Source organism: Tauraco erythrolophus, chromosome 17, assembly GCF_009769465.1.
Source record: "Tauraco erythrolophus isolate bTauEry1 chromosome 17, bTauEry1.pri, whole genome shotgun sequence".
Taxonomy (NCBI): domain Eukaryota; kingdom Metazoa; phylum Chordata; class Aves; order Musophagiformes; family Musophagidae; genus Tauraco; species Tauraco erythrolophus.
The window spans coordinates 14,655,948-14,667,702 of NC_141481.1; the positions used below are offsets into that span (position 1 = coordinate 14,655,948).

The 11,755-nt window shown below is 50.3% G+C and overlaps 1 protein-coding gene across 6 annotated transcripts in view; it reads left to right on the plus strand.

Annotated features, from left to right (window-relative positions):
- Window positions 1-6,293, plus strand: part of RBBP6 (RB binding protein 6, ubiquitin ligase) — a 30,150-nt gene extending 23,857 nt beyond the window's left edge. For all 6 annotated transcript variants that reach the window (XM_086622599.1, XM_086622603.1, XM_086622601.1 and 3 more), the window contains 2 exons: window positions 1,550-3,298; window positions 4,300-6,293. In XM_086622599.1, the coding sequence (XP_086478725.1) occupies window positions 1,550-3,298; window positions 4,300-5,869 (3,319 nt within the window). In that variant the 3' untranslated portion in view covers window positions 5,870-6,293. The remainder of the gene's footprint in view (window positions 1-1,549; window positions 3,299-4,299) is intronic.
- Window positions 6,294-11,755: the final 5,462 nt, after the last annotated feature.

Genomic DNA, 11,755 nt, shown 5'->3' on the forward strand with positions numbered 1-11,755 from the left:
AAGCTGCTCTGTTAATGACATGTTTCACCTCCTGACAGCATGAGGAGGCTAGAAACTGAGTAGGTGTAGCTGCTGGATTCTCTGGTCTCTAGCAGCCTTCCAGTACCTAAAGGAGCTACAAGAAAACTGGTGAGGGGCTTTGGATAAGGGCATGTAGTGATAAGGGCATGTAGTGATAAGGCAAGAGATGATGGCTTTAAACTGAAAGGGGGAGATTTCGATTAGAGATAAGGAAGAAAATCTTCCCTCGGAGGGTGGGGAGTCACTGGCACAGGTTGCCCAGAGAAGCTGTGGCTGCCCCATCCCTGGCAGTGTTCAAGGCCAGGTTGGATGAGGCTTTGGGCAACCTGGTGTAGTGGAAGATGTCCCTGCCCATGGCAGGGGGTTGGAACTGGATGATCTTGAAGGTCCCTTCCAGCCCAAACAGTTCTGTGATTCTATTCTGATTGTGACCATCACTTCAAAGCACTTCGGAGGAGATATGTGAGAGAAATGGTCTTCATTTCCTCGTTTGTTTATCTCATGTGGATACACGGAGAGATTTTAACCTGGACTGCAAACCGGTGGTTTTCACTAGTATTTTGTTGACATCTTAAATTTTTCTTAGGAACTAAAAGATGAGACTTTGTTTTTAAGGAAATCTTAAATTGATGAAGGACCTTGAGAGGAGGAATGATGCGAGTGAACATATGCAGAATAATGTGAAATGGTTCTTTAAAAAATAATAAAAGAAAAACTTGTGAAGAAAAAGCTGAAGGTAGCTGATGTTTTCTGTCCCCAGAATTCGCTTGGGCAGGAGTCCGAACAGCTCTGCCTCAGTAATGCTGTCAGTATCTTTACTAGAGTAACGGTTTGAGTCATAGAGGCTGAGTTTACGAGCTTCTAGATACGATTTTTCTTGAAATGCAGTCGCTGTCCTTGGTTAGAGCTAGAGGTATGTGCAAGATTTTGCTAGGACATACGCCTAGAAGTTTGATTAAATAGTGCTGTTTGTTGGACTGCAGTACAAGTATTTTGCATCCTGTACAAATTGCCAAATAAGTAGTGAAGTTAAATAGACTAAGCTGGCATTTTAAAATTGAGCTTTACTGTCTTCAGGCTAAATCGTGTTTTCTTGGTGTTTGATACTGCACTGTAGCCACTCAGACTTGCTCTTCTTGCATCTTACTGCAACAAAAATGATTTGGTGCTGCATGTAGTTGCCGAGTAGTGAAACGTGTGTGTTCATATACCAGTAGAGGCCAGTATACACCACTTTAAATCAAGCTGTGATAGTTGATGTGCTAGAAGTGAGTGGAAATAGACTTACCCTTCCTGTATGTTTTTACACTAACAAAGCAGCAGCTGTTCTGTCTTGTCAGCAGAAACTTTTACATGTTATCAGATTCTTCAGTTTGCGGTAGCATTATGTCAGCAGCTGAAAGAAGCTTTGACATAAGCATATGGAGAGGAAAAAAGAGAACCAAATTTGGGAGGAAAAGAATTGGGGAGAGTGACTGTTTCGAATTAACTTCATTTATTATTTTTTTTGTGTTGTGTTTTTTTGAAGGTCCAAGTCACCCTATAGTGCTTCATCTTACTCTAGAAGTTCCTACACCTACTCCAAGTCAAGATCAGGTTCTTCCCGCTCTCGCTCCTATTCTCGCTCGTTTAGCCGTTCCCATTCTCGCTCCTACTCGCGATCACCGCCCTACCCGAGAAGAGGCAAAGGCAAGAGTCGAAACTACCGTTCTAGGTCAAGGTCACATGGTTATCACCGGTCAAGGTCGAGGTCACCCCCATACAGAAGATACCATTCACGGTCAAGGTCTCCAGTATTTAGAGGCCAGTCTCCCACTAAACGGACTGTACCTCAAGGCGAAGGAGAGAGGGAGTATTTTAACAGGTACAGAGAAGTTCCACCGTATGACATGAAGGCATACTATGGCAGATCTGTCGACTTCAGAGATCCTTTTGAAAAGGAACGATACCGAGAATGGGAAAGGAACTACAGAGAATGGTATGAAAAGTTCTACAAGGGCTATGTTGCTGGTGCTCAGCCTCGACCTCCAGTAAATAGAGAGAACTTTTCTCCAGATAGGTTTGGTCCACCTGGGACCAGACGAGAGAATTCGCCGTATGCTCGCGGACGTAGAGAGGATTATCCTGGAGGGCAGAGTCACAGAAATCGTAATGTAGCTGGAAATTACCCTGAAAAACCTTCTGGAAGAGAGAGCCATGGCATCAAAGATCCTACAAAGTCAAAAGAGAAGGAAGTGGAAAATCCACTGGGAGATGGCAAGGGAAATAAACACAAGAAACACCGGAAGAGAAGAAAAGGGGATGAGAGCGAAGGATTTCCTAATGCCGAGTTGTTAGAAGGGGCAAGAAAACCCAGAGAACCAGTTACAGGTGAAGACGTTAAACCAGACTCTCTGTTCATTCTCCCAAGCAGAGATGATGCCACCCCAGTGAGAGACGAGCCTATGGAAGCAGATTCCATTGCTTTCAAACCGGTGTCTGAAAAGGAGAAAAAAGAGAAGGATAAGCCAAAAGCAAAAACTGACAAGACAAAGCGGAAAGTAGAAGTGGCTGTTCCTCCCAAGAAAGACAATACAGTAAAACCAGCTAAAGCTTCCCAAGAGAAGGTGGACGCAGATCGTGAAAAATCTCCTCGAACAGAACCTCCCGTGAAAAAAGTGAAGGAGGAATTGCCAAAGACAGACAGTGTTAAAACATCTTCCTCTCAAAAAGATGAGAAGGCTCTTGGTACCCCACGGAAAGTCCATCCAAAAGTGACAAAAGATCACCCAGAAACCAGACCAGCCAAGGAGGAAAAGGCCAAGAAAGACCATCCAAAAGAAGCCAAGTCAGAGAAGCCCTCCAGCAAAGAAGACAAGTCAAAGAAACCTTCTGAAAAAAGCAAACCTTCTGATGCAAAACCTGAAAAAAGAAAAAGAAAAGCAGATGAAAAGGCTGATAAAGAACATGAAGCCGCTTCCATAAAGGCCTCTAAACCAGAAACTGCTGAATCCAAAACATCACCCAAAGGGAAGACTGAGCCGGATGGTGAAAAAGGAGAGCGAACTCCAGAAAAGGATAAATCTGCTTTTCTCAACAACCCTGCAAAGAAGATTAAACTTAACCGAGAAACTGGCAAAAAGATTGTGAGTGGGGAAAATGTGCCACCTGCAAAAGAACCTGCTGAGAAACCTGAGCCGAGCAGCAGCAAAGTTAAACAAGAAAAAGCGAAAGGAAAAGTGAGAAGAAAAGTGACAGCAACTGATGGATCTTGTTCAACTCTTGTGGATTACACCAGGTACCTCATCATGTCTTTTCCTATTCGTTCTTTCCTCCTCGTCCCTCCAAATGTAACATTCTTCATGGTGACTAACGAAAGGAACAGCTAAATCTGTGCTAAATGTTCTGAGACCTTTTTTCCCATCTTCTTACGCGCTACATGTTGACTCTCTGAGGTGTACTCGCTGTGTCTTCCTTCAGATCCAGCTTGCTGCTGGAGGCAAGGATGACAGACGTGTCTGTACCATGTAATATTTTGAATTTTTAAATTGTGAGGTACCGTAACGATCTACTTTTGTCAGTATGGCATGAAATTACGCCTTGCAGAAGTAGCAGCTTGGTTGCCAATATGTATCATGCTGGTTTTGGCTTTGAGCACAGTGCGGTGTTGACACAGCTACGCTGCTTCTAGCTCAGTGCCAACTTTTTTTGGCATTTAGTTTGGAGATCTCTTCCATGTTCCATTGTGTGACGTGAAAAATAGAAGAAAAAGTGATGTAGTGTGGAGCTGTTATTACTTACATTGCAGCGTCTGGAGAAGCAGGACAAAGCAAACTCAAAACATTTAAGACATCACTGGAGACTTAAGACAGTGTCTTGATACTCTAAAAAGTTTTTAAAACGTACATTTTTCTAAAGAACACTGGGACATGAGGATAAAACTTGGGTTGTGTAGCCCTCTCCATAATTGCTTGCTTACACCTTGAAACAAGAATGTATATCTAACTGATCTCCCATTGGTAGAAGTAGGACATGAAGGAGTTACCAGATTGTGGACTGTCTGATCTGCTAATCTCGTGTCTTTATTAATTAAATGTATAGCAGGAACTAAATTACTGAATTGCTCACGATCTTAGCTAATGGACGCATCCTTTCTCCTGTCTATTCCTTTAATTGAACATCTTTTGAAAAAAATACTGAAGATTTAGAATCGAAACAAAAGCCATTTTGTTAAAATGCTATGAAAGCTGGCAGTGCCCGTATCTCACCCGTTACTGATGTGTGCTTTTTTCCTCTTAGCACGAGTTCGACGGGAGGAAGCCCTGTCAGAAAGACTGAAGAAAAGCCAGATACAAAACGAACTGTCATCAAGACCATGGAGGAGTATAATAATGATATAACAGCCCCTGCTGAAGACGTCATTATTATGATCCAGGTCCCTCAGTCAAAGTGGGATAAAGATGACTTTGAGTCTGAAGAGGAAGACATTAAATCTACCCCGGTGCCCACAAACATAGGAAAACCTGCGAGTGTTATAAAAAATGTGAGTGCTAAGCCACCGAACCCCATAAAACACAGTGAAAAAGAGGCAGAACCTGTGGAGAAAACACAGAAAACTACAAAAGAGACGAGTTACGAAAGCTCTCAGCATGATGCGAAAAGTTCAAAAAGTTCTGTGTCGACTGAAAAAGGAAAAACCAAAGACCGGGATCATTCTTTGTCAGACAAGGACACTTCTGAGAAGAGAAAGAGCAGTGTTCAGCCAGAAAAAGACCACTCGGAGCGTGCAGCTGAGCAAGGAAACGGAAAAAATATTTCTCAATCTTCCAAAGACAGCAGATCTTCAGAGAAACACGATACTGGCCGTGGATCCACTGCTAAAGACTTTACTCCTAACCGAGAGAAAAAATCCGACCACGATGGCAACAGAGATCATTCTAGTTCCAAACGCAAGGATGACAAGAGTGAGTTAGCACGGAGAAAAGACTCCCCTTCTCGCAACAGAGACTCGGCGCCAGTCCAGAAGAGCAAGCCGAGAGAGGAACGAGCAGAGCCCTCCAAAAAGGCGGCTGGGGATGCCAAGAGGAGCAGCTACAGCCCCGCGCGGGAGCGGAAGCAGTCTGATCACAAAGCCGCTCACGATTCCAAACGTGCGCCGGAGGAGCACAAACCTCCGGATAAAAATGCGGCAAAAGAGAAAGAGAAGCATGTACCAGAAGTAAAGAGCAATAAGGAGAAAGAGCCCGCTGGTAATAAGCCACCTGTGAAACAGGAGTCACCAGAGGTAAAAGCTGAGAAGGAGCCCGCGGCTGGACAGAGCGATAAAGGCGCCGCCAAGGCCAAGCCGCAGGTGAGCAGCTCCTCACGGCTCTCCTCTGACCTGACCCGAGAGACCGACGAGGCCGCCTTCGTGCCCGACTACAACGAGAGCGACAGCGAGAGCAACGTGTCTGCAAAAGACGAGGAGGCTGCAGGGAAGAACGCTAAGGAACCGAAAGAGAAGGCGGCGGATAAGGCGAAAGAGGACGCGGCAGCCCCTGCTGCGGTGGAGCAGCCGGAAGCGAGCCGGAGTCAGAGCCAGAGCAGCCCCAGCGTCAGCCGCAGCCGCAGCCAGAGCCCTTCCGAGAGCCAGACTCGGAGCCACAGCAGCAGTGCCAGCTCAGGAGAGAGTCAGGACAGCAAGAAGAAGAAAAAGAAAAAAGAGAAGAAGAAGCACAAGAAGCATAAGAAACACAAGAAGCATAAGAAACACGTTGGAAACGAAACGGAATTGGAAAAGAGCCAAAAACACAAACACAAGAAGAAGAAATCGAAGAAGAGCAAAGATAAAGAGAAAGATGACCAAAAAGTGAAATCTGTCACTACATAGAATGACAGATAATAAAAAATGACTTAATTCCTAAGTCATCTGTATTAAATTTTGTTAAAATGTAAACGAATTCAAGCGTTGTAAATAATGACATGAAAGACCCTGTGCTGCACTTAAAATATTGCTGCTTGATTATTTGATTTTTACATCAGAGCTTTATAAAAGTGAACATTTTGTACAGAATTGTGAGTTGTGACCATGTAACATGAAAGGTTTTGCTGGGGCATCTTATTTTTAACCACCGTTAAGTAGTTTGGGTGGACTTTACTGTACTGTGAAAATTTTCACATTTGAATTTTTTTTTTTAAATGCCTGGCAGAAGCAGCTGGTATCAGTTACGAAATACCAGCGGAATGATTTGCAGAATCCATTACAGCCCTGTTATGTCACTTTTTGATTACAATAAAAAGTTTTCAGTAAACTATCCAACGTGATGACATTTCCAGTGGTAGCAGAGGAAAGAGTCGTGGCAGAAAAAAGGTACTGGTGGTAGCATGCTGGTCACCAGCACGTGTGAAAAGTGGCACATGGGCGGGTTACATCGTGAAGAGCTGGTAGGACTTGATGTTTTGAGCTGGTGCAAGGTGGGGAGGCACTGCCCAGTTTTCACGTGCCAAGTGGACCTGTTTTATACTGGGAACGGCAGTGTGTGGCCCCAAACAGAGCCGCCGTTAAGGGCCGCTACTGGCTATTCTGAAGTAACATCCCAGTGCTGTTCCAGTTTCTGTAGAAGCTTTATGCCAGCCAACATTTGCACACACGCTGGAAGATGCCCTGGAATGTGTGTTTTCTCTCAGCAATGCTGATGGCCAAGATGTTTGTGGTTTTGAACTAGAAGCTTCAGTAGTAGTTCCATGTGGTGGTGCCATGATCCAGCACTAACCCTTCCCTTCAATGGGCTCGGCAAACGAGTTGGACGGAAGAAGCAAGCCCGCCAGGAAGGCAGAGTCCTGCTTTGAGCCATGACGGAATCTAGGTGGTATAAGGTTAATTAGCTTGAGAATTTTAAGACATGTATTTTTAAAAAAAGCTGCAGTGGTGGGTGATGCCGAGCTGTCCAAGCCGGCACGGTGACAGACACCGCTGGTTGTGCGTTAAGGGTGTAACATCCCGGTAACAACCGAACTCCGCAGTGAGAGCTGTGGGATTCGCCCCAAGAGTTCCGTCTGGAAGTACTGTGAATTAAAGCCGCCTTCCAGGGCGTCCTGCTTGCGGAGACTGTTTTGTTCGCCAAGTGCCGCTGTTCGGAGGGGCTGTTACTGGGCTGGTAGCAGAAAATGGTGATTCATCCCGCTTTTCGGTGGGAGTGACTGGCGTGTTTCAAGTACTGGGTTAGAGACAGCACCCTGTGCTCCTGAGGGCCAAACCCAACCAACCAGAGTTAATACTGGATTTTGCTTCTGCAGTTTGTGCCGTTTCGTGTCAAGGCGTTCGTGGTGGATTTCGGGTGTTCTCTGCACAAAGCGAAGCAGGCTTTCCAGTTCACCCGCTCAGAGTTTGGCTTCCCAGCATCAAAAAGCGCAGGTCCGTAATGGTTGTTAATGTGCTCGTGGAGCGTTTCCCGTCTGTGGTCCAGGGAACTCGTATGGCCCGAGCGGACAGCGGGCGTGGGGGGATGGGAAGCAGCCTCGGGGTCCCTCTGCACGGCGTGTGCTTGTCCTGCGCCTTCTCTGCCAGGGGCCGTGCTTCGGCCTAAGGAATCAGAGAAAAATTGGGATCCGGTGAAATGGGATCTTTACTTCAGTTAGACGTGTCAAGTATGCTTTATTGTCAAGGTTCAGAATAGTTGGTAAACTTGCATGGAAGTGAAATTTTAGAAGATTTTTTTAATTATGGGATAGCTCTATAAAACCAGGCAAAATTGTGTGATTTTGTATAACCTTGTGCTGAAAAAGCTGCAGTCGGTACCTGTCGTAGTGCTCAGGTAAACGCTGCTCTGCTTTCAGAGCAGCATCACTGATGATTTTCCAGTCTCCTGTGAATTTAGCTTACTCTGCACATGGAGTTTCTTATGAATACTTTTTTCCCAAGTTTTTTGAGCAGAAGACACCTGACATCGCAGGTGTGTGCGGGCCTGAACAGGTGATTTTTACTTGCAGTCACGTTCAGAAGTCTTGTGACTGAATTTCTGGAGTTTTGACACGGTGTCTGCAGTAGTGTGACGGGATGTATCCCAACAGGGCGCTCTGGGTGGGGATGGGTGGTCCTAGAGCGTGCTTGAAGTACAGCAAGGGTGGTTGCAACCATGGTGAAGGGGAGCGTTGCTGACAGAGCAGTGTCAGTCGTGGCTCTCTTGGCTGGGTGTAAGAAAGATGTTGACTCAGTGACTAAATTTAATCCGTTCCTTCTGGAGCGATACGGCTCCGTCATCTGCCACAGGTGAGCGTGGGCTGTTCCGTGGGAATGGTCCCAGGTCCCTGTGTCTGCAGAGGACTCTTGGGCCACTACGCCTGTCTGGAGGCTGAAGGTGTCTGAACGGTTTGAACGTGCTGGTGGGCTGCAGCTCTTGAGCAGGAAAAACGGGCAGGAAAGAAGGTGGTTTGACAATCCAAGTGTACCCAGAGTGGGTGACGGACGTGTAGGTTGTCATCCGCTTACTCCGAAGTGAAGGAGCTGTGTGAAAGGCAGGCAAGGGCAGAAGGCACTGGGTGATGTCGTGTGTGGGTAGAGATCAAGTTAAACGTAGGACACACAAGGAATTTTGGTTAAAACCCCCAATAATTGTCTTGCATTTTGAGAGTAAAGGCCAAGAAGGGAATGTTTATATATCCATTGTTTACTGCGAGAGAATGAGTAATGGTTCCAGAGCCCCTCTCCAGCTTCCTCGTAGCCCCACTAGGTACTGGAAGGTGCTGGGAGTCGGTTGCCATAGATAAAGGCATGGCTGTGCATTCTGTAGGATCTTTCAGGTTGTCTGAAGTAGCAAAAGCGGCTCGTACCTGTCGTGTCCGTGGAATGATTTCTGCCCTGACGGGGACGGCGACACAGCTGACCCCGCTCATCATCCCGGATCAAACACTGGGATTTGTGGAAGGAGGGAAATGGAGATTAGCTGCTGTCTGCAGGCCGGTGCCTTCCAAGACTGTAGTGTTTGTTACTGAACGTTTTTTGAAGTTCCTGCTGCCCCTCGGTGCCGGGCAGAAATCCCAGCCTTCAAAGAAGCAGTTGCCAAGCTGTTCCTCGCGTTCTTGCCCAGCAGGTCCAGGGGCTCGGGTGTTTTTGTGCTGAAATGGGATCAACTGAGATCTGCTTTTTGCATCGTTGCCCTGGAACTGGGTTCTATAGGAAGAATTTTCAGATAAAATAATCCTGCTGTGAGCTTAGCTGTCCGCTCGGCACGGCTCCCGCGTCGGCAGAGCAGCCGCCGGTCCGCCCCGAACGCACAGCCGGCTGGGCAGGACGTGGGGCTGGCGATGGGGCGGCTCTGGGGCACAGAGCGGGGCTGGGGTCTGGGCAGCGATCACGTCCCGGGGCGATTTTGGTGCCAGGGGCTGAGGAGGAGGAGGGATGGGCAGTGAAGGTCACCTTCTTGTGGGCACCAGCCCATGGCCCCCCCTGGGTTCGGTTACCGGGTCAGGGAGAGAAAGCAAAGGCAGCCCAAGGTTGAAGGAGGCAACGCCTCCTAGTGAGACTAATTAAAAGGAAGAGCTAATCAAGGCCTGGAGCTTTCGCGGTCCCCCTGGGCTGGGGGATGCCGGATGAGCTGGCGGGGGGAAGCGCACCTTTCGGGGGAAGGAGGCTCCCTAATTAAAAAGGGAGAGCAGTGCTCGGCGGGGGGGCTGGTGGCAGCTCTTGGGGCTCCGCTGGATTTGGGAACATGCAGCCTCACGTAGCCGCTCCGCTGCGTGGTGGCAGCGAGGGGCCCGTGGCGCAGCCGGACCCCTGCCCCGGGCTGAGGAGTAATTAACTCGTTCAAGAAACACACGGTGAAGCTCGTGACCAGTTGGAGGACAGATCCACCTGCTCTCCAGCTCCAAGGTGGTTGATCCGGGGCTTGCACAGGGGAGCTGGGCTCCAGCCGGGGGCTGGCTGTGGGGTGGCGGGGTGCCAGCCCCTGGGAGAGCCCGCTGGGCTGGCACCGAGGGATGGAGCCGGCATGTGGAGGCGGGGAGAAGGACGGTCCTGGGACAAAGCTGTTGTCCAGCCCCGTCGGGAGGGCTGGTGGGGATGTAGCAACCCTGACCCCCCCACACACCCCAGCATGTTTCTGGGGCCCCACCACCGCTGGGGATGAGAACGAGGTGCAGGAGCCATGGGGCTGCCTCGTCGTGCTGCTCAGTCCCTAATTACAGCCCGCGGTGTGTGAGTGACCCGCCCGGGCACGGTCCCCATTTCTGGCCGGGGAAGCAGCCCCCCACCCACGGCCGGGGGTCCCTCTGCTCCCTCCGTGCACCCCGCACACACCGCAGCCCCGAGCCCCTCCGCTCCAGCGTGGGCGGTTCCACTCGTGACGACGCGACGAGGCAGGTGTCGCCAACAGAAGGTGTTGGTTTTGCCAACTCCAACGCCAACCTTGCCCACCCGGCCCATGGACAGACACGCCGTCTCCCGCCGTGCCGGGCAGCGGCTCTTCCCACGCTCACAAATGAAATATTCTGCTGAAATCACCCGTGATCGTGCTCTGCAGCTGGGAAAATTCGCTGGAACAAGTCGGTGATTTTGAACCAAAGTTAAAAATTGCAAACGGTTCTGTGTCTGGGAAATTTTGGGGCTTTTTCCATTTGCCGCTTAATTTCGAAGTTATTTCGTCAGCCCTACAGCTGGGAGCGGGTGATGTCCTCCATTCCCAGTCTGACTTCACATCTCCTCTTTACCCAGACGCCACGTGCTGGCACCTTCAATCTGCCCGATGGCTCATTTCTTCCACCGGTGAGCATCTCCTTGCTGGGCATGCCGTGAGGACGTGGGGCACCGGTTTGTCCACCTGGGGAAGAGCCCGTGGGCTCAGGGCACCGACTCGGGGCCGGCGTTTAGCACGTGGGTCCCACAGCTTTCTTCCTCCCTGGTGCAGGGTGTGCAACGGATGAGTTGGCACGCGGTACCTGCAGTACAGGTGCCAGGTGAACCGCGGTGCCCTCGTAGATGGTCCCGGCTCCATGGCGTATGATGGATGACGCCTCTCCAGACCCATCACAGCTGTGTTCATCATCTGTACCACAGCAAAATAACGCCCCGTTGGGTTGTGCCAGGCTCGTCTGGGCAGGGGAGACAGCAGGAGGGTTTTGGAGGAGGAGGATAACAATGGTGACGAGGAGGAGGATGCTGCATGGAGGACAGGGTGCCCAGCAGGACTCCGGGGCTTCGGCTGTGTTTGCTGAGCCGCGGGGAACGCCTGGCACCGGTGCTGCCCCGGCTCGGCGGAGCTGACGTCACCGCCGGGCACGCGGGGCTGAACGCGCTCGCTGCCGAGCCCGTGACCCGCTTTCCCTCCCGGCACGGCGAAGGCTCCGCTCGCAAATTCCAACCCCGATCCGGCACCGCTCCCGCCGCGGGCCGCCGGCAGTGCCCACCCCGGCGGGCCCCCCCGAACGTCCGCGCCGCCTCCTCCCGTGGAAATGCCTCCGCGAGGTCCGTCAGCGCCCGCTCCTTCGAGAGGTAAACGAGGGTTGAATAATTAGCAACGACGCGTTGGGTGGCGAAATTCCTCGGCATTCATCTCTATCGCTCCGCTATCGCGCGTCCCATCGGGGCGGGCGGGGGGAGGCCGGACGGGGCGGCTCTGACCGGGCCCCCTCCTGCCCCGTCACCCCTCCACGGGGCTGGACGAGGCTTTGCCGACGGTTTTCCCACCCACGTTCGGTGCGTCCGTGTGCGCGCGAGGCTTTTGTCGCCCTTTTGTGAGCCAAATGGCTGTTTGGTAGCAACGAGCGCGGGCTCCTCGCCAAG